We start from the raw sequence: 23196 nt of genomic DNA, 5'->3' as shown, positions 1-23196 counted from the left end.
TTTAAAAACGTCAACAACGTTTCACAATCTATAGGGGCTTTCGCCCCTATCAGCTAGTCTTGTTATAGACGGATATATCTGTCCATAGCTAAAGACGGGTCAAATAGCTTGAAAGTGGTGACATTTTTGGTCCCCACCACCCCACTTGTTATTTGTCCTATTAGAAATATGTTATTATATTTGACCATCTTTAATTATAGACGGATATATGCCGTTTATAATGAGATTTGTTGTGCCCGTACTTGTACACATAAAACGTTGCGCAATAATTTTACTCTGGAGCAGAGTCCAAATTATCGAGCAGCCAGCCAATCGCTATTATACTACTAGGGTTTCGAATCCGCCAAATCCATCCCCAAATCAATCAACACTTCCAACATCCTAAAAATCAATCCCTTCAATCCCAATTAAAATTACTTCCACAATCTCACACCAAAACCCTAATTTTACCCCCAATTAATCGATAAATCCTCCCGCCATGTCGACAGGACAAGCGAGGGCGGTAATGGGAGGAGACCTACAAATAGTCGCAGTAAACGACAAACCTTCGTCGACGGCGATGACGCCAGCACTGCCACCTAAACCACCAGGCGGCGGTGGCGCGTCGAACGCGCTGGTAGAGTACACGCGCCCCTTTGTTTAAGGAAGAAGAGGAAGATTTAGAGGTTAAGCTTCGTCGTATTCTTGATAATGTTCCTGTTAGGGTTAGCAATACTTCCGGTAGTTCCGCCGGGTCCGGGTCCGGTGATTTTCATCAGGTTTGTTTCGATATCGAAATTGTAATTTTGGAATTGTCGCTAATTGATTTGATATGTTGTTGAATTTATGTATGTTTAGTCTTAGAACTTGTTAGGTTATGCTTAATTTGATTGTATCGCGTTATCGTACACTTAGCCAATGAAAAAAAACTGAATTGACATGATGTTAGGATAGAAAAGGAGGTTTATCGTTGACTGATGTGGATGATGAGTTGGTACACCCGATGTATCTAAGAATTTATCGATTTTAGAAAAATGAGGGAGTAGTTGTTTTGCATAGGGATTCTGAGCTGTTTCAGTGTACTACATTATTGTATGGACCAGGGTATGAGAAAATTGGAATTGACGGTAGTTCTTGCAAGTAACGGAGTAAAATCGAAGTGTAAATTAAGTATAGTTTATGGTGATGTGGTATTCCGGTGTATCTGAGAATTTTTGGTGGTTTGCAATGGCGGAAGGGGTGTTTGGTATTTGTAATGTTCTATTGTGGCATTTGGCGTGGTTAAGAAGGTGAATTATCGACAAAAGCCTGGTTGATGTGTGCATTTGAAGAATAATGTTATGGGTATTTGAGTAGGTCATGGTTTTGGGAGAGCTGGCAGCGATTGTTTATTTGGTGAATGAGCTTGTGAGTTGTTATTACTGATCAATTGGTGAATAGTTTGAGTCAAGGTATCTTTTTCGAGTGAGGAAGTCATGAGTTAGTAATGAAATTATTAGTGAGAGTATGATTGTGCGAGCGATTACTGAGTAGTGTAGAGGTTGAGAAGGGGGGGTTTACCATTAGCGGATACGGAGAGCAGTTAAGTAATGGTCTATGCTGCTCTGTCTCTTCAGTCTTCATATTTGATCGCCTACTGTTGTCCGACACAATATGATCCTCGAACATTTTATTTTTTCGACCAAAAACAAGAGATTTTTTCGTTAGATTGCAGAGCCTGATATAGGACACTATTGAGGACCTGAGGTCATTAAGAGCTTGATATTGGGAGTTGGGATTTATATGGATGAGTGGCCTATTGAAAGAAATATCACTTTAAAAGGAACACGGGGTTTGATGATTAAAGATCTGAAGTTAAATCATGTATGAGAACTCAGATATTTGCACTTAAACCCGAGGATGGGAGTGGACTTTTGTTAATTCATCATTTGGTGCGATCAATAGTTTTAATGAGCGTGTTCATTAGACTACTCTAAACAGGTGAATCAAATCTTCATAGCTAGAATCGCATAACTTGTCGTTTCTATACAGTAGGTGTCTTCTTCTACTTGTCTACTCGATTGGCTTTGCAATTATCAAGCTTTCCTCCTTGTGAAGAAATCATCCCTGCAACCTTGGATTGGCACATTCTAACTTGATCAGGAGTTGTAAGTAGTTAGTCCTAGGTATGCTGTAATCAAACTTACTGAACTGCAGTAAAGAACTTGATCACCTTATTTGCCTGATCCCCTTTCCATCATGTGCAACCTGCTTTCACGCTGTGAGACTAGGTAATGACAATAGGATGATTAGGTCTGTCTTGATGTCATGACTATATTAGTGGATGCTCGGTAATTGCTGGCTATTTGCTGCTGGTGTTTGAAGGTTTCTCTTGCACTTAGACCTGTTATATAGAGATTAGATTCAAGGAGCGTCATGGCAGTCATCTGCGTGGTCCAACATAATGGACGGGAAGCAGCTCGTAAATAACCTTCGCCGCTGTTCTTTCTATTTTATGAGTTTCATGTATTTTTTTTTTTCAAATGCTCATGATGAGGCTTCTTTCCTTATTAGCCAGAATGTCACATCTCAGTTGACCTTGGTCTTTTTAGAGTGTCATTTGGGTTGTTTCCTTCCTGTATGGCTTGATAACACTAGGACAATTTCCTGTGATTATAGTTTGTATACTAAAACTCTGTTTATACAGTATCGGCAAATGAGACGGAAAGAACAAGACAGGCTTTCAAGGATGGAGGCTGACTATCAGAGAAGAAAAGAGGTAGCAGAATTTGAGATCAGAAGAGAACAAAGACTTAAAGAAACCGAAGAAAGAACTGCAAAAAAACGTGCAAAACGACAAAAGAAGAAGCAAAGGAAGAAAGAAAAGCGAAGCAACTTACCCACAGATGGAGAAACACGACAAAACGAGAGTTCTTCAGATGATGATGGCGATACTGATAAAGATCAGGCAAGGGATGCTTAGCCTTTTAGTGAACTTTTGTAATACTTCAGAACCCTTACAATTCGCAAATTGGTCCGGTTGATGGTTTCATGTCTTGTACAAGTTACAACTATGTATGCAATTTATTAGATTGTGATGCAGGTGATGAAGGCTCTTGGTGACTAGATGAATATACCCTGTGATTTTGTACCCTTAGAATGCCCATCGTATTCTGGTAGTTGCTTTATGTTTATTTGCTACATGGAATTGTGATGCACCAGTGGATTATCATCCGCAGAATAGTGTACTCCCTCCGACTCATTTGATTCTTTGCGATTGTTTTTGTATTCAAGTTTTAGGAAGGCAAAAAATGTGGTGTCTGCGTAAGAGTGCAAGACATTTCCAATTTTTACCCGTCCACCTTCCCTAGCACCACCAAACACTCTAAACTTTTGAATCCTCATCTTTTCTTTTATATAAATGTTATGTAATCTCGATGTATGGCTTTGTAGTGCTAGATCTAGTTGTTAAGTGTCTGGTGCTACCTAGTCGAGTAGCTTACTCTGTATTATTTACAATAATGTAAGTACCAATTGTCCGAAAAATGGTGTCCAACCTAGATGTGGTGTTTGACGGGGTGGCGTTTTATGGAGAGGGAGAGGGAGAGGGAGAGGGAGAGGGAGATTCTAGATTTTTTGATGTTCGACGGGGTTGCGTTGTCTTTGCCGACACGTGGTAGTTGCTTCTTTAGATACGAAAATCACTGGAATTAAAACTAGTATTCTTTCCAGTTCACATGAATCAGGTCTACAACTAAAGAAATGAAATATGCCTTCACATTTTTTCTTCACTTAGCCACTATTCTTCAATAGTTACTTGCCAATTACTCCCATCCAAACCAAAGGTAACAGTTGCTTTATCACACTTGTCAAAACACGTTTTGCAACGTCAATATCTTTAATTACACATTATTAAAAATTATAAAAATTTGATATTCTTATAGCACTCATGGCGATAAATCAAACAAGATCTCACATGACTATATTTTGTCTTACAGATTAAGAATTATATCAAAGATTTCTTACGACCATGAATAGTGCCAAAAAGCAAGTGTTACCTTTGGTTTGAATGGGAGGAAGTATAACCTCCAGTATGTTTTTATATTTTCTTAATGTTTTAAAACTTTATTATCCTGATAAAAATCAACCCATAGAAAGCCAATCTTGTAAAATATATTAAACAAATGCAATCGATAATTAAGATAATTCATCATTTGTTTATGTATCGAAGGCCCCCTCGGAGCCCTATCTTGATTATAGAGTGATTAATTTCTCTCGTGAATATTAGAATTTAGAATGACTTAGTAATACAATAATGCAATATAAAAAGAACCCATAAATTTGAACTACAAAATTCTATTTTCTCATCATTCGGCAAGGCAGCGAGCGACTTTGCTTCGTAATAGCTTCCTAATTCCGCCACTGATTACCCAACACTATCCAACATAAAATCATGGCATTCTGGCAAGAAAAAACAAATCTTTCAAAAAACAAGAAACTTTATTTATTTTTTGAAAAAAAAATATTATTTCAACAGCTAGGCTGGAAAGAGGTACAGTATTAGTTATTTAAGGGTTCTGCAAACGGCCCATTTTATATTAAGAAGAAATGGATATTGTAATCTTTGTTGGAGCCCAAAAACAGCAAAGGTCAAGTGGATTACATGCTACAAATTCTAAACTATTAATCTACACAAATTATTATGTTCATCTTTCCCAAAAATTAATGATGCCTTCTCGATCATCACGAACCTTGTCGAATTTTTCGTTTCCGGCAATTCTCCCATATGACGGTCTTTTTCGTGTTTTTATTTGCAAAAAATGATTACTTTATGATAAATACTGACCACTTTTGAAAAAAATGGTTATTATTTAGTCATAAAAAATAGCACTATTTTACCAAAAAGTGATCGCTATTTATTAATAGTGTTACAATAAAATTGCATTTTTTTGGTTGAGTAATGGTAAACTAGTTTAGACCCCACGCAATAAATGAGCGGTATTTATAGAGTTACTAATATAGACCTCGTGCAATATATGCACGGTATTTATAGAATTTTACCTTTTAGCGTATTGTTTATAAAATTTAAATTGACAATTCACTTATTTTTCATGTTTCTGCTTAATGTATTTTGATTAGAGAAATAAATAAAAATTTAAATCGTAAGAAGTAAAATGAGTAATTTTTTTTTTGTTTTTTTACCGAGAAACTTATGATGTTAATTTACAAATATTTACTAATAATATATTTTTTAGCTGCAAATTTTTATCATAAAAAGTCAAATAATTTTAAAAATAAATACTAATACCATATTTTTTTAGCCGCAATTTCTTATCATACAAAGTCAATAAATTTTTATCAATAAGTTCTTTAAAAAAAGAATTTCCTTATCCTAAAAAGATTATATCCATTTATAACTTATCATGTCCACACATATAGTATATACTAAAAATACTAAACACTATTCTAGAAAATATGTTTAGGCGGGAAAAGTTGGAGTTTCGCCTATTCATTTAGGCCAAAGCAAAAACATAATATGTATTCCCTTCTATTCTAAATAACTCTTCATATTTCTTTTTTCGTCTATTCATAATACTGTACATAATACTGTACCTATTTTCTTATTTGGTAAACTTTTATATTTATTTTAATCATCTCACCCCACAATAATACCCCACAATACTCATACTTTATCTTATTTTAATCACCTTACCTCACAACAATAGTTATGTTAATCACCTTACCCCACAACAATACTTATTTTAATCACACAATAGCTTACGTCTCTTCAATCTCCTAACCCACTACAATACTTTATCATATAATACTCACCTCCCTTAATTCACGTGTCATCAATGAAAGGGGAGAGTTATTAAAAATAGGAGAGAGTAGATATTAACAAAAAAAACTTGTTTATTTATTTAAACACAAAATCTCATTTGTGACGGCACGTATCCGTTACTTTGGAGTGACAGATACCATTTTCCCTCACAAATGACCCAAATAGATGAGAGAGGGAAGCACATGGGGGTGCCCCCACCTTATCCCCTATCCGTTTTGTGAGACACATTATCCGTCACTTATTCCGACCCGTCTTCAGCAAAACTAATTGTTATTTAAATGGGGTCTATTTAGCATTTTTTTAGTCTTAAGACGAAAATATCCATTTTAAAAAAAAACTAATTGATGACTGCAAAATCTAGATAGAATCACATTCACAATAAATGATCAAGATACCCAAGTTTCTGTATACATATTAAATTTGGGAGTGTCTTGCTTGTGATGGGCTAATCTCGTCACAAGCTGAATGCCTCTCACAAAAAGGGAGAGGGCACAAGGTGGGGCACCCTCCATTTGCTTCCCCTCTTACCTCTCATGGATTATTTATGAGAGAAAATGGTATCCGTCACAATCTTGTGAAGGATATAGCCCGTCTTTAATGAGATTTAGCCATTAAATTTTGTGTGGGGAAGGAATACAAAAAAAATGGAAAAATAATACGAGTAGTATGTTTCGAGAAACTGTTGTAGGTAATTGATAAGGCATGGACAAAAAAAGCAGAAGATACAGTCAATGCCACCATTCTCTCATAATTGTTCACCGACGTGCATCATGCACGTGAAAAATTAAACAACTTGAATACTTGATGGTGACCATGGTGTTGAATTGTTTAACGATAATAAAAAAAAAGGTAAATAAATGAGATAAAAAAAGTATATTTATATGCATGTGCATTTTCATTCCATCTTGTTATAAAGTAAAATTATTGGTAATCTTGAGACAAGACTTTGATAAGTCTTAAGATAAAATTCACTCAAGACCATCAATAATGTATAAAAGTCTTAACAAAGTTTTAAGTTGAGTCTTAAAAATCCAAGATTCAACTTAAGACTTTGGGTGAGTCTTGACCCCACATTCAAAGGAAATTATGCAATGAATGAATCTCATATGTCATTTCTTTTTTGTGAAAAAAGTAGTAAAGTGGAAAAATAGAGTCTTAGGTGAGTCTGACGGATAATGTATAAAGTTTGAGGTGAGTCTGAGGTGGGTCTGAACAATAAAGACATAATAAAAGTTAGTGGAAAGTTGATGTGGCAGAATCTTAAAACTTGGGAGAGTCTTACTGATAATCTCACCCTAATAGTTACATTAGTTTATTCAATTTTGTTATGAAAATAGCCAATAATGAAAGTAGTTCGATAATTTTGGTGATGCTACAAATATTTGTTGTCGTTACAATTTCTAATTTTATTTTGTTTCAATTCTACCCAGTGGCGTATCCAGGATTTCAGTAAGGAGGGGCACAGTAAGAAAAAAAAAAATTGCGGACAACATTTATACATTAAAATTCAAATATCGTCTTGATTTTATGGTTCTATTTTGATTTTTGTGTTTGTGTTTATGTTGTTTCTGTCTCTGGGTTGTGTTTATCGTCTTTTTTTTTTATTTTTTTTTTAAAAAAAAAAAAAATTATTTTTTTTTTTTTTTTTTTTGTCACGTGAGGGCACGTGCCCTCACTTCCCCCCCCCCCCCAAATCCGCCCCTGATTCTACCTGATATTATAGCTACGAAAGCGTCACATTTCCTTACGGTATTTACCTAGTCGAAGTTGAATGTTACTTTTCTAATAGAAATCGTGAACTTTGGTTATATTGGCTCTCAACGTTGATAGATGAACCATCTCAACAAAAATCTTAAGGTGATAATTGAGGCATTCCTAGTATATTTTCCTACAGGCTCTGATACTATGTCCAAAAATCATCTCAACCAAAAGTTTAAGCTAATGGCAAAGGCGATTCTAGGATTCAGTGGACGGGGGTGTGAAAAATTAACAAAATTACGGTCGTTGCGGAAATAGGTTTAGAGGGATGTCAATGGATCGGGTTCGGGTCGGGTGAAGCTTCACCCGCATCCAGCCATCACATTAAAAACCTTATCCAACTCATCCATCATCCGCGAAACTTATCATCCATCAACCGTCCATCCATCAACCGCGGATGAAACGGGTGGATCGAGTGATAAATGGGTAATGATTTAATTATGTTTATAAGCCTACAAAAGTATTGAATTTTATTTCACCCAAAAATATGTAAGGTAAATTAGTATTAGACCAAATGCTTTAAAAATCTTGTAACTTAATGTTTGCTTGAACATTAAAAAAGGTAAGTAAAATAGTATTGGCTAGCTTAAGTTTTATATAAATATGTATTTTTTTTTTCAAAAAAGGAAGAATATCGGGTGGCGGATGGATGACGGGTTGGATTTAGCTTCATCCATCATCCATTTATTTCATCCATCATCCATCCATTATCCATTTATTTCGGGTTTTCGTCCGTCCATTTAAATCGGGTGGATGGATATTTAGAGGGTGCGGGTGAGATTGACATCCCTAAATAGGTTTATATAATGAGAAATTTGGTTCTAACATAATTTTTTGTGTGATTGGGAAAACTATACAAAACATAAATGGTAAAAAAAAACATTGAATAGAAAATGTTTATTAGAAGTATTAAACCCATGACTTTAAACAGAAAAAACTACACACAACCGCTAGACCAACATAATTAATATATCACTTAATTACACAAAATTATACTTATTTTTTAACAAAGGGGGTGCGGGTACATCCCCTTCATAATCACCACTGGCTAATGGTTAACGTTTTATGATCAATTTTATATTGTTAAATAGACTGAAAATTTACTAATCTATAATTTTGGCAAACATACCCTTGGCTTTAGACAAAGAAAAATGCCTATAGTCTATTTATGTTCCTTGGTACAATAATGCCCTACTCGTATTAATCTATTATATATGGACATGTGCTCTAATACTTTTATACATATATTAATAATCATATTTGTAAATTTCCATGAAACAAGGATATTCCTTAATTTTTTTGGGTATAATGTCCTGATTGTCCTCTATATAAAGAGGTCACCTTACTCACTTCCATCACATCACTAAGCAATACACTACCACTAGTGAAGTGCAAACAATATTTTTGGCACAACAAAAACAAAAAAAATGAAACCATCAAATTTCTACTTACTTTCTCTTTTCATCCTTCTCGTCTCACAAACTTTCGACATCTCAACCTCTCAGGGTCTTCCCGAATTTTGCAATAAAAATGACAAAAATACCCTCCTTCGCATCAAAAACAAATTGGGCAACCCGTCTTCACTTTCTTCATGGGATCCCAACACGGATTGTTCAAGTTGGAAGGACGTCCAATGCGGGAATGAACAAGGCCGAGTCACTTCCATAAGCTTCATTGAAGCCCAAGATATCAACGGCCCAATACCACCCTACTTGGACCAACTTCCTTATCTTACCGGGCTTCATTTTATAAATGTGCCCAATCTTTCCGGCCCAATCCCACCGTATATAGGCAAGCTTACCCATCTCATAACTTTTACCATTTCCGGAACTAAATTAACCGGTCAAATCCCTCCTTTTTTGGGTGGGTTCACGAACCTGATCCAACTCGATCTATCCTCTAATAAACTTACCGGTCCAGTACCTGTTTTCTTGGGCCAATTGAAAAAACTCAGTTACCTCGACCTCTCTTCCAACGAACTCACGGGTTCAGTTCCCTCCGTGTTAGCCCAATTAACCGAGCTCAGCTACCTTCAACTCAGCTCAAACAAGTTATCCGGCCGTATACCCGATTTTCTATCCAAACTCAAAAATGTTAACACAATTGATTTAGCATCCAACTCACTTGTAGGCCGAATCCCGGAATATTTGGGCCATATGCCCAACCTCACAACTATTTCATTGTCCAATAACCTATTAAACGGACCCATCCCAAAGTCGTTGGGCCGAAGCAACTTAGCAATGATTAAGCTAGACCACAACAGACTCACCGGGGATGCCTCGTTTTTGTTCGACAAGGCGAACATGAACATAGTCGATATTCACATAGATTACAACTTTTTTAAGTTCGATTTTTCAAATGTGGATTTAAGCCGGACTTTAGTAGGCTTTAATATTAGCCATAATATGATATATGGGTCTCTACCAAAACGCTTCGGTGAATTACGGGTTGAGTTTGTTGACATGAGTTATAATCAACTATGTGGCCCGATACCAAATGGTCGACGTTTCAAGCGGGTTGACCCGGCCATTTTTTCTAACAACAAGTGCCTGTGTGGTGGTCCATTACGTGCTTGTAAATGAATTTAGGGTAACATTTATGTTTTTGGGTTTTGAGTGTTTGGATTTCTATTACATTGTCAAAGATGTTGTACTGGTTTGTTCTTCTCTTCAAGAGAAGTTTTAAAATAATGGGATATTTTACGGTGTATTTTTCAGTTTTTCGGTATTCTATATTGTATACTTACATTTTTTATATTTTATGTTGTACCCCTAAACTTCTTACTTATTTCTCTATCACGATCTCTTTTAACTCTTCATTAACTTTATTACTATCAAACAACCGTATTTTGACCTTTATTCTAACTCGTTAATATTCTATCACTATCCTATGTGAAAAGTATTACAAATCACTTTTTATAAGCTTAAATTACTATTAAAACCCTTAGTTATGATTCATGAAATGATAATGGAGATTTGATGAATTCTTAGTTAGATTCATATACTATTTGAGTATTTGGTGGGTTAATGGATAATTTGGTGAATTAATAAGTAAATGAGTAGGTTATCGAGTAATTGGAACGGTAAATAAATGATAATAGATCAAGTAAGAAAATAACATATCAAACACAATAAATAAGGTCATGGTATAGACTAATGTATAGAGTTCAGGGGTACACCATAAAATTTAAAAAATGTAGGGGTACACCATAGAAAAACGAAAAACTCGAGGATACACCGTAGAATATCTCTAAAATAATTGTAAGATCCTCTAATTTGTTTTTTTCATTCGTAAATGTCAGGAATTGAACCACAAACTATTCACTCATGTTGGTCTATATATCGAATATTTCAATGTGAAAAATCACTACCCATCATAATTGGAAGGTGAAAGGCTAGTTTCCTACTCTCTCCATCTCAAACCATTTGTTTACGAAGAATATATAAGTTAAACAAATGATTTGGGTGGAATAGTAGTTTTTTTTTTTGCCACTATAAACTCAGTCTCGCTTAACACTAGCTTTTAACCAATGTTGCATACTTCATACATCACTAATAATTCCGAGCCATTTGTTTACCTCACAAGGTACCCCGTAACAAATAATTGAGACGGAGAAGAATAACATGGTAAGGATTTTGTTTTTGGACGTGAGAAGTACATGAGAGCTACTAGCTAGAGGAACGGGATTTTAATCGAACAACGGTACTTACTTTGTTGTTCTCGTTTAAGATAGTAATATTTATTCTAAGATTAAAACGAATCAAATAACATTATTTGGGTAAATAAGACAAGGCTTTTTTATGTTATTTCGCAGACAATATTTGAAAACTATTTTAAGTTCAAGACAGGTATATAAGTATAAGTATATTCATCTTGAAGAAAAATTGTACACATTGCAGAAGGATATTTCATGTCCCATACGGCAATACCCCACCATGTGTTATTTTCTCTAGTGTATAGATATGCCATTCAATTTTCATTACATGTTAGACTTTGACTTCTCGAGCTACCTATTGATCCAAAAGCTGAATTCAGTTAACAGCTCTATTTAATTCAGTTCAACTACATTCAATTTATCTCAGTTTGTTTTAGTCAAAAAGAACATGATAGATTTATAAATGAATGATAGTTAAAAGATACAAAATCATTTGCTACTTTTATCGTAATGTTGTTCTGTTGCAAAATCCTTTGCTATTTTATCGTAATGTATTTCTGTTAGTTAAAAGATAACATTATATCAGTTGAATAACAACTCAAATGGATCTTGCACATATGAAACCGTCCTAGTGTGAAACCGTCGTCAACAACTACAATTAAATAACTAATAGATTATCCAAACAAGCAACACAAAAGTAAAGTCCAAAATTATCCCATTTTATTTTGATCAAACATCTATATATGTTTTCTCTATATAAAGAGCTCACCAATAATATTAGCATATACAACTATGAGTCTATTAAAGCTTTACATCCTCCCATTTCTTCTTATCTTCATTTCACAAATTTCATACCTCACTTACTCTCAAAGTACTCCAAATGTTTGCAATCAAAATGACAAAAATACCCTTCTTAACATCAAAAACAAACTAGGCAACCCTTCTTCACTTCCTTTATGGGATCCAAACACAGATTGTTGTACCCAATGGAGTACAATTCAGTGCAATGATCAAGGTTACGTAACTTCCTTAACCATACAAGAGGCCCATGATATCAATGGTCCGATACCGCCTTTTTTGGACCAACTTCCTTATCTTACTGGGCTTTACTTCATCAATGTGACCAACCTTTCCGGCCCAATACCGACCTACTTCCGTAAGCTCACAAATCTTACCGCTTTCGTCATCTGGGGGACTAAAGTGACCGGCCCAATCCCAGATTTCTTGGGCCGGTTCACGAATTTAGTCCAGCTTAACCTACCCTTTAATAGACTATCTGGCCCAATTCCCAATTCTTTAGGCCGTCTTAAGAAGCTCCTATACCTTTACCTCGCTTCGAATAGACTAACCGGTCCAATTCCCACCGGTTTAAATAAACTAACCGGTCTTAGCAACCTTGACATCAGCTCAAACAACTTATCCGGCCCAATACCCGATTTTTTCGCTAAGTTCGAAAATTTAGGCACAATCAACCTCGATTCAAACTCTCTAACAGGCCCAATCCCAGCTTATTTGGGTCATATGCCTTGGCTCACAACCCTATCGTTGTCGAATAACCGCTTAACAGGGCCCATTCCAACTTCATTGGGCCAATGTAATCTAGTGTTAATTGGGCTTGCTAATAACAAACTCACCGGTGATGCTTCGTTTTTGTTTGACAAGGCGAATAAGCAAATCAATGAAATTCATATCCAGAACAACCTTTTCAAGTTCGATTTTTCAAATGTGGACTTGAGCCCGGGTTTAATCGGGTTCAATGTTAGCCACAATATGATATATGGGTCTCTTCCGAAACAGTTCGGACAATTATGGGTTGATTTAGTTGATGTGAGTTATAATCAACTTTGTGGTCCAATTCCAAATGGTGGACTTTTTAAAAGTGTTGACCCAATCATTTTTTCTCACAATAAATGCCTTTGTGGTGGCCCATTACCTCCTTGCAAATCTTGAATCTTGACTGCACTCATTCTCACTTTAGACGGACAGTATTCGTCTAAAGTTGTAGATGAATAGTATCCCTCTCACAAAATGAGAGTGGATAGTGCAAGTGGATGGGAAATGGATACCCACTTGTCCTCCCACTTGCATATTTTGAGAGGGCTACTATTCGTAACAGATTTAGGCGGATAGTGTCCGTTTACAATGAGACGAAGTGGATTGATTGATATCTATGTATTTTTATGGTTATTATTGGTTGTGTACTTTGATCCAATAATTCAACATGGTGTTTTTTTAGATTGTATCGGCAAACAAATTTTTATTTCCTGCGTGTAGAGGTGATCGTGTGCCGGGCCGGGCCGAGACTTCAAAATGAAGCCCATTATGCGGGTTGGGCTTATATTATTGGCCCAAGCCCGGCCCATGCGGGCTTAGACGGGTCTTCGGGCTTCTTTCGGGCCAAACCGATATTTTAGTCTAAGGTTTGTTTTTATCATTATTTTATCGAACTCATAATTACTAATATAAATATATATTTTTATTTTAAAAAGACAGACACTTTGTTATATTCCTGTCATTATCACAACAAGATGGAAAAAAAAAGATCTAATCAAGCAGCTAAAGTAAATGTGCATTGCTACAAGCCTACAAACCATAGGGATTAATGGATTATGCATATACAAAGTACTGACAATGTACTGTACAAATCAAAAACCTACTCAAAACTCTCAAAGCACCCAAGATCCAAATTTGCATGTTGTGTAAATGTGTATCACATATTCATAGCACACTATTTTAGAATTTTCCATTTACTTCAGTCCTAAAACATTGTAGTACACTATTAAGTATTAAGTACGAAAAATAAACTATCTACCTAACCCTAACAATTTCTATTAAATTTGTGGATCAACTAGACCTGGCAAACAGATCGGGTCGTGTCGGGTTCGTGTTCGTGTCACATATAAATGGGTCAGAAACCTTCAACCCAAACCAGACCCGTTTAAATCTCGTGTCGTGTTCGTGTCGACCCACTTACATAAATGGGTCATCAAGCCTCAACTCTAACCTGCTAATATCGTGTCAGGTTCGGGTCGTGTTTTCGTGTCATGTCAATATTTGGAAAGTTTAAGTATATTTATGTGATGGAAGATAAAAAAAAATTAGGATTAATTTATTAAACAGGTCATTCGTGTCGGGTTCGTGTTTAGAGAGCTTAACCCAAACCCGACCCAATTAAATATCGTGTCGTGTTCGTGTCGACCCACTTACATAAATGGGTCATTGGGCCTCAACCCAAACCCGTTAATTTCGTGTCGGGTTCGTGTCGTGTTTTCGTGTCGTGTCATTATTTGCCAGCTCTAGGATCAACAATGCAACATTACGTAAGGTTGCTAAGCGAGATCATTTTTTCTCCATTTTAATCTTATTTCGGGCTGGGTCGGGCCAAATAGCGGGCTAATCTTTGGGCCCATACCTGGCCCAAAGAATAAATAGGGTCTTAATGGGCCAGGCTATGGGCTTTTTTGGGCCTCATTGGAGGCCCAAGCCCGGTGAAAATTCGGGCTGGGTCGAGTTAGGCCGTTGGGCCTGGGCCATTAGATCAGCTCTACCTACGCGTAACAATGTTAGCATTATGCCTCGTGTGGAAAAAGAGAGTTGATACTCCGTACTAACAAAGTAATAGCGCCCTTAATCACTGACTTGAAAATAATCGTAGTCGATTGAGCATAACATACTTGAATCAAATCTGAAACCCGAAATGTTCCCGGACATTTGAAAGCGGAACCATTTGCAGAGTGCATAGTTTAGAGGTACCGTTTGAATTTTTCGTTAAATTTATAACTACTGAACATATCGCATCTCTTTTTATAGGAGATTGTCCTAGCTATCGGTAAGGGATATTTCTGATAAAAAAAAAAACAACTTCTATGAGACTATCATAAGTCATACCTGGTTTTATCAATTTGCAAATTCTTCCTTAGTTAAAAAAATGAAACATTAAAATTGACTGATATTATGACAATATTAGGTAGTATAGATATCATAATGGGAGAAGTTGATGTTGAAATTATAATATATACTACAGAAATACAAAATATTAACTCTTTTTACCTATTGGAATCCGTAAAAGAGATTTTTGGGACTATATGAATACTTTTCCCTATTTTGATTCTTGTATTGGGAATCACAATAGGCGTTCTAGTAATTGTATAATTAGAAAGAGAAATATCCACGGGTATTCAAAATGTATTGGACCTGAATATGCAGACTCGTTGGGAATTTTAAGCAATGTACACCACGTGTCATAAATAATTTGGAGCCATTTGTTACGTTTAAAGAGGCTGTAAATAAATAATTGATACAGAGAAAAATAACATGCTAAGAATTATTGAAAAACTGTGTTTGGACTCAAAGTACATGAAAAGGTATTAGAGGTAAGAGGAATGGCATTTCAATTTGCAAAAGTCTATGAATGATTTTGGAGAGATGATGATGTTATCTTGCAAAAGATAATGAGGACTAAGGAGGTATGAAACTATTGAATATATATGATACTACATGCAACACTAGTGGATCGAAAAACGGTATTCTATCACTTGGTTTTCCTTAAGATGGTTATTTATGTTCTTAGAAGTCGTTTGGTTGCCACTTAGAAAACATAGGCATTGGAAAATCCCATAATTTTGAAAAACATGAGTTGTTTGGTTGCCATAAATTTTACAAAATGTAGGAATTAGAACTTTCCAGGAACTTCCAATGCCTACATGATGTGGGAAGTTGCTTACCTACTCCCCCATTGGTCATTGCAAGTTCCTGTGGAATTTAATTCCTACATGAACAACCAAACACTTTTCCGAAATTCACCTGAATTGGATGAGGGAACTTAATTCCCATGAATTGCATTTTCCTAGAAAAATTAAGTTCCTCGATCAACCAAACAACCCCTTAGATTAAAAGTGGTTAAATACTTACCTAAAAAAATAGGGTGAGTTTTTTTGTTATTCCTTCTACAATCAGCTATTGTCTCAATCACATCACTCGAACTGTTCTAAAATTAAAATAGATATATCTGTTTTAATCAAGAATTTTTGGTACTCTACACATATTGCGGAGCGGATATTTCATGTCCCATACGACAATACCCCACCATGTGTTATTTTCTCTATTTTGTGTATATGGATATGCCATTCAATTTTCATAATATGTTAGACTTTGACTTCTCAATGATCAAGCTACTTATTGAACCAAAATAAAGAAATTTCTTTTTTTCTTTTTTGCAGATAAATAATTAAGACAGAGAAAGTTAGACTTTTAGAATTATTATTATAAACTATAGTTAAAGATACAATCTTCTTTGTTATTCTTATCGTAAATGTTTTTCTGTTATGTAAAAGATGACATTATATCAGTCGAATAACCATATAAAACCGTCCTAGTGTGAAACCGAAATCAACAACTACAATAACCAAGCAATACAAAACTAAAGTCCAAACTTATCCCATTATATATATCTCTATATAAAAAGCTCATCAAATGCCCATACTACACTAACACTTCACATTTCACAAAATAAATTTAAGCATTTGTATCTATGAGTTCATCAAAGCTATACATCTTCCCATTTCTTTTTATCCTCATCTCACAAATTTTCTACATCACTTATTCTCAAAGTACACCAAATGTTTGCAATCAAAATGACAAAAATACCCTTCTTAAAATCAAAAACAAACTAGGCAATCCAACTTCACTTTCTTTATGGGATTCGAACACAGATTGTTGTACCCAATGGAGTACAATTCAATGCAATTATCAAGGTTATGTCACTTCCTTAACCATTCAAGAGGCCCATGATATCGACGGTCCAATACCGCCTTTCTTGGACCAACTTCCTTATCTTACTGGGCTTTACTTCATCAATGTGACCAACCTTTCCGGCCCAATACAGGGGACTAAAGTGACCGGTCCAATCCCGGATTTCTTGGGCCGGTTCACAAACTTGGTCCAGTTGGACTTACTCTTTAATCAACTATCCGGCCCAATTCCTAGGTTTCTGGGCCGTCTTAAGAAGCTCCACTACCTTGTCCTCTCTTCGAATAGACTTACCGGCCCAATTCCTACCAGTTTAGCCGAACAAACCCATCTGAACGACCTTGATTTGAGCTCAAACAACCTATCCGGCCCAATACCCGATTTTTTCGCTAAGTTCGAAAATTTAAGCACAATCGACCTTGACTCAAACTCTCTAACAGGTTCAATCCCAGCTTATTTGGGTCATATGCCTCGGCTCACATCCCTGTTTATGTCCAATAACCAGTTAACAGGCCCCGTTCCAACTTCATTGGCCCGATGTAATTTATCGTTACTTGGGCTTGCTAACAACAAACTCACCGGTGATGCCTCGTTTTTGTTTGACAAGGCGAATAAGCACGTTAATCAAATTCAAATCCACAACAACCTCTTGAAGTTCGATTTTTCAAATGTGGACTTGAGCCGGACTTTAATCGGGTTCAATATTAGCCACAATATGATATATGGGTCTCTTCCAAAACGGTTCGGACAATTATGGGTTGATTTAGTTGATGTGAGTTATAATCAACTTTGTGGTCCAATTCCAAGTGGTGGACGTTTTAAACGGGCCGACCCGACCATTTTTTCTCACAACAAATGCCTTTGTGGTGGTGCATTACCTCCATGCATACAATCTTGATTGGTATCTATGTATTTTTATGATTATTACTTATGTACTTTGATCCATTAATTCAACATGGTGTTTTTTTAGATAGTGTTTGCAACAAAATTTAAATAACCCTGCCGCGTGACCTGAAAAACTCGAAACAAACCTGAAACCCGAAATGTCCCACAAGGAAAAAAAAAACTATTTTTCCACTAATAATGTTAATTATTATTTTTACGTTTATTAAAACAAAACCGTATTTATCAAATGGATGGTAAAGTACAATTAAAAATCAATACAACCTGAAAACATTTTTTTCATTTTTCTTATCGCCATGGTGGTAATATAGATAGATTAATTAAAATGAAGATGCAAATTCCATGAACTCTTGGTCTAACTCAAGGGCCATCATGGTCTCACTACACAAGGACACTTCCAAATCAATACTACCAATTCCGTCACGTGCCATCCGAATAACCACCCGGCCATCCCTCTTGCTACTAGACGCATTCCGAGCTGCCATCGGTTTTCCTAATCCGAAATCAACTCCATATATGTCAAATTTCGATGACCATGTAAAATTAACTACATTAATTTCGTCTTTGTTCTCACCGCTCTCATCTAAGCACAACACGGTTGGGTTTTCCATCATTGCCTTCAAGCGTTGGGCCGCTACTTTATGATCATAGCCCAATATACCTTGGTGGATTACCACAGCTGCCTGGACCAGGCCATTCTCAATTAACTCACCCACTTTTCGGACTATCACTAGTTGTTGAGCATGGTTCCCGAATTGGGCCGGTGACAAAGGCGGATTGTACAGGGCTCTGCAGTTGACCGGCATAATACAAACAGCGATCGCTTGGGCCGATTTCTTTTGGGCCCGGTTAATAGAAATCCAAATTAGTGCGGCCAAGGCTTGGAAAGACGAGATCTTTCCAAGCCCTTCAGGCCACTCTGAGTTGACCCGTTTTTTCAAATTTGATATAGATGAGAGTGAGAAATGAAATATTTTTTCTTTCAGTCTAGGGTCGTTATCAACTCGACTTATAAACTCGTTTGGTTCAAGGTAAGGTAGTTTTTGGAGTAGGTTACATCCTTGGGGAAGGAAGGGCTTGAATATTGGCATGAGAGATAGCGGTATAGTCTGTTCTTGGTCAATTAGGGAGCGACATATCTCAGACAAGGAATTCACAAAATGTATAAACGAGCTACCATCGCCTATGGAGTGGTTCATGGTAATTCCAACACACACCCCATCTTTCAGCTCCGTCACCTATACAATGAGTCAACGATGAATAGAGAACAAGAACAAAAAAAAATACACATATTATGACCAAAAGTGAATTCTCCATCTTATTTTCGGTGGTACGACACAAGATGAGAGATGAAAAAAAAATAAGACGCAAAATCTATACTCATTCTCCGTCTTATTTTCAGGTAGTCGAAAGACTAGAAAAAAATAGGACCTCCTGATATAAGCTAGATTACTGCTACTAAAGTTGTGAGATGTAGTGTTCATAAGTCATGACTGGGGACATGGGGTCCAAATCCCGTTAACATCAAATTTGCCTTTATAGCTCCCTTTGCACACACACAAAAAAAATAAACTAATAATGAAAAGACCTGAGTCACACCTATAAACAATACCCAAACTAGAAAATTATGAACTGAAACCATACTCATCTGAGTTGATCTTAATCTAACTCGATCCGTATCCTACCTGAATTAACACAAAGCTATTAAGGTGACTAACCGTAAAACTTCCAAATTGAATCGAACTGAAACTAAAACTAAGATCAAATTGGATGAAACCAATCTAATTTAACCCGTTTCGAATAACCTGTTTGGAAAGACTAGCTAGTTGCTTTTGATATTCTCAAGGAATACATTTGTTCAATGTTCCTTTAGACCATCCCCAAGCAGAAGATCACACTAACTGAGTCACCAAAAATTTTCCTCTTAATCACACCTTATTAATCTTGACCCACTTTCACCCTCTCAAGCAGAAAGTCACGACCTAGGTCACCAACCCAATCATTTTTCCACTTTCCAACATTTACAATCATTTACCACATTCACTATCCCACCAAAACCTCTCTTTTACGTTTACAATCATTTTTCCACTTACTTTTACAATTATTATTTACTATAATTAAGTTATTTTTGTCACTTTAATAAAATAAAAATTATTCAAATATGTTAAAAGTAAATTAATTTTGGAAAGTGTACATTTAAAAAAAAATCGAATTAAAATTGACGGTTTTATTTGAAATATTAAATCTAAATGTTACGATATATCGATTCTATCAACGAACGTATTTGAAATATTATTACATATTTGACGATATACAAATATACCGTCCTCTTTTATTGGGTCGTCCTTTCATTTGTTGTAGGCCAATAGAAATGCAACATGTGGAAGATCATCAACCTTCAACCTCTTCTCAACTCAAGGGCACCAATTGGCCTTGACTAACTCAAGATCACCAATAACAACATCGATTTACTCGCTAATTACGTTATTATCATGACCCAACAAGGTCACGACCCGGTTGGTGATCTTGCTTGGACATGGTCTTATGGTAACCGGTTCAATGATTCTAAGCATCTTACAAGTCAATGATCCTATTTACAGTCTAAATTATTTATTTTTCTATTTAACATATGTTTTTATCAACATATATTAACAATAAAGTTACTATGCCGTCTCATTCACAGGTTTACCAATTTTTAAGAGATTATTTAATCAAAGGTAAATAAATGATTGGTACGGGTTAAAGAGGAGTACATTTTAGTGTAGAATATTTCGATTTTACAATCCGATTCCACCGATGCAATCTTAACTAATCTATCAATCCAAAGTAAAATCCCGATTAACAACATTGCTAAAAAGTCTAAAAGAAGCGCACCTGTAAGCTCAAGAGAGCTCGAGTATGACCATCGTAACATACCAATTCCACCTCCCCTAAGTTACAAAACGGTCCTATTGCAGGTAGCATATTGTTACTATAACCTGCAATATCCGACACGGTGGCATGTACACAAGACGCATGGATGAACCGTGCTCCAGGACCCTTATTGCAATCGACATAAATCGAACACGCGTGTTCATCTTCATACGTGACCGTCGTAAACCGGCCTGCCAAAGGGTAATAATAAACCAAAGCATGGGAGAGTGATTGTTTCAACTTCTCGACAAAGGCGTTAATGTCGAAATCTTTCGTAATCGGTTTGTTGTACAGAAAACCGGTTTGAATGTAACGTATGGATAGCCATTTTAGATCTGTACCTAGCAAATAATGTGGTGTTTTAGATTCTTCAACTTGGGATTTTGGTTTTACGAAACATTTTGAGATTAGTTTCACTTCTACATCATTAGATGCCATTTTAGCAAAAGGTTTGACTTTGTGTTTGCTTAATTGTCCTCTTAAAGCTTGTATTTAAAGTATTGAAACACCATTAAATTATTTTTCAAATTTTTGTACTTTTCGACCACAGATAATTAAAACGAAGAGAGTATCATAAAATATAAAATAGTTTTTCTATACACACCTATGTATAGCTGCAATTGTTTAAGCTAGTTAAGCAAGTTTACTGTTAGTCTGTCACATTGTAAGGGTGAAGTTTAGTAGTTAAAACTTCAGGCTCAATCTTTACCAAGAGCAATCTTGTGAGAATTATGCCTGAGATTATATCTTCTCAACTTTATTGTAAGTGATAGATGAATCATCTCAACCAAAACCTTAAGGTTATGATTGAGGTCCAATTATTATAATTATTCCTATTAGTAAGTACTCGATGCTTTTAAATTCGTCTTTAATGGCACCATTATTTGATCCGATTAAAATTGACTTGGTAGAATTAATTGTGAATGGCTCTCATCGTTTGTTGCCAACACATCATATAAACTAAGCCAAGTTGATTTAGGAGAGACTCGTTTAATATTGGTTTTCATAGACTTGTAAGTACAAATTCTTTGTTTAGCATTATTAATTTAGCTTTAGCACAAAGATTAAGAGAGAAAAATGGGTCATTTGTAAATTGTAATTATAGTCAAGCAAGCTAGCTAGGTTTGCTTAATTCGGATTATCTTAAGTTTAGTACAGGTTAAATATCACTTCAGCTTAACCCAATCTAATCCCTCATACCCACTATCTCTTCCCAAATCAAACTTAACTAATTTTTTTTAATGATTAGATCAGGTAACTTATATACCTTCTTTATTTAACTCTTAATTAATTCATTGTCTTTCTCCTTCCTAAATTACCTGATAAAGTAGGTAAAAAATTGGGTTATTTCATAATAATAATCCATCATATTGGTGGTCTGCAATAATCACTCCATCCTATCAATAATCCCAATTAAATCCAACCTAAGTATCATACCTTCTAATAACGAACCAGCTGATATTTTTTGAAGTTTATGTTGGAATATTTGATAGTTTTTGGACAACCTAGCTGGTATATGTGAAGTTTATGTGTAATATTTTCAAGTGATGAATCAAGAACTTGATTTATTTGATACACATAAACATCATAAAATATCAGCTGGTTCGTTATTAGAAGGTATGGTGTTTAGGTTGGATTTAATTGGGATTATTGATAGGATGGAGTGATTATTAGAGACCGCCAATAGGATGAATTATTTTTATGAAATAACCCTAAAAAATTTAGCCAAGTCTGATTTGGGAAGGAAGGGGATAAGAGGGATCGAATTGGGTTATATTGAAGTAATAAAAAGGACACCCATAGTTTGGATTGAAATAATCCTATACGATAAAACCTTTTACCTTTCCCAATGTATTTTTCTTTTGTCCTATTCATTTTACATGAAGATATTTAACCCGTCTTAAACAAATAGTATCCGTCTTAAATATGAATTTACGCAAGCAAAATAGCAAGTGAACCTACATGTACGTGAATAATTAATTTCTACATACATATGTTCGTAGAATAATTTTTTTAAAAAAGTATGGAGTAACTAAGACATGTAAAATAAATTCCGTAAACAAATAATCGAGACGATGTATTAGTTAAGTATTACTAATACTTCCTCTGTAGTCTGTTTTAGACATTTATTACCTATTGCATTTTGGGTGTTTCAGTTAATTGTTTGACTTTCTATTTTGGAAATGTCTTGATGGGCAATTTGTTCTTCTACCCTCAATGTGATCCACTTATCATCTAATAATTGGTTTTCTCGTTTTTTCTTTGGTTTTATCATCTAACCACCAAGTTTCTCACTATAATCAAGGACATCGTCGATGATAGAATCAGGAACAATGTTATTTGACTCAACATAAAACACAGATATAGCCTCAGTATTATCGTCAACATCAGATTCAAGAAGTGATCCATAATCGGAGTA

At 35.5% G+C, this 23196-nt stretch overlaps 3 protein-coding genes and 2 pseudogenes across 3 annotated transcripts; 4 read left to right on the top strand and 1 right to left on the bottom strand.

Moving 5' to 3' along the window:
- Positions 1–246: 246 nt before the first annotated feature.
- Positions 247–3110, top strand: LOC141648430 (uncharacterized; annotated as a pseudogene).
- A 5811-nt stretch (positions 3111–8921) lies between these two features.
- Positions 8922–10267, top strand: LOC141646457 (polygalacturonase inhibitor-like). The gene has a single exon (XM_074454340.1). The coding sequence runs from the start codon at positions 8986–8988 to the stop codon at positions 10138–10140; it is 1155 nt and encodes a 384-aa protein (XP_074310441.1). The 5' UTR covers positions 8922–8985; the 3' UTR covers positions 10141–10267.
- A 1736-nt stretch (positions 10268–12003) lies between these two features.
- LOC141646455 (polygalacturonase inhibitor 1-like) lies at positions 12004–13509 on the top strand. Its single transcript, XM_074454339.1, has one exon. The coding sequence runs from the start codon at positions 12006–12008 to the stop codon at positions 13161–13163; it is 1158 nt and encodes a 385-aa protein (XP_074310440.1). The 5' UTR covers positions 12004–12005; the 3' UTR covers positions 13164–13509.
- A 3196-nt stretch (positions 13510–16705) lies between these two features.
- Positions 16706–17910, top strand: LOC141649951 (polygalacturonase inhibitor 2-like; annotated as a pseudogene).
- Positions 17911–18182: 272 nt separating this feature from the next.
- On the bottom strand, positions 18183–21279 carry LOC141646454 (putative acetyltransferase At3g50280). The gene is made up of 2 exons (XM_074454338.1): positions 20739–21279; positions 18183–19102 (listed from the first exon to the last, which is right to left on the bottom strand). The coding sequence occupies exons 1-2, from the start codon at positions 21213–21215 to the stop codon at positions 18185–18187; spliced, it is 1395 nt and encodes a 464-aa protein (XP_074310439.1). The 5' UTR covers positions 21216–21279; the 3' UTR covers positions 18183–18184.
- Positions 21280–23196: the final 1917 nt, after the last annotated feature.

This window comes from Silene latifolia, chromosome 3 (assembly GCF_048544455.1).
Source record: "Silene latifolia isolate original U9 population chromosome 3, ASM4854445v1, whole genome shotgun sequence".
Classification (NCBI taxonomy): domain Eukaryota; kingdom Viridiplantae; phylum Streptophyta; class Magnoliopsida; order Caryophyllales; family Caryophyllaceae; genus Silene; species Silene latifolia.
The sequence above is the reverse complement of the archived record's forward strand: the minus strand, read 5'-3'. Positions and strand labels throughout refer to the sequence as shown.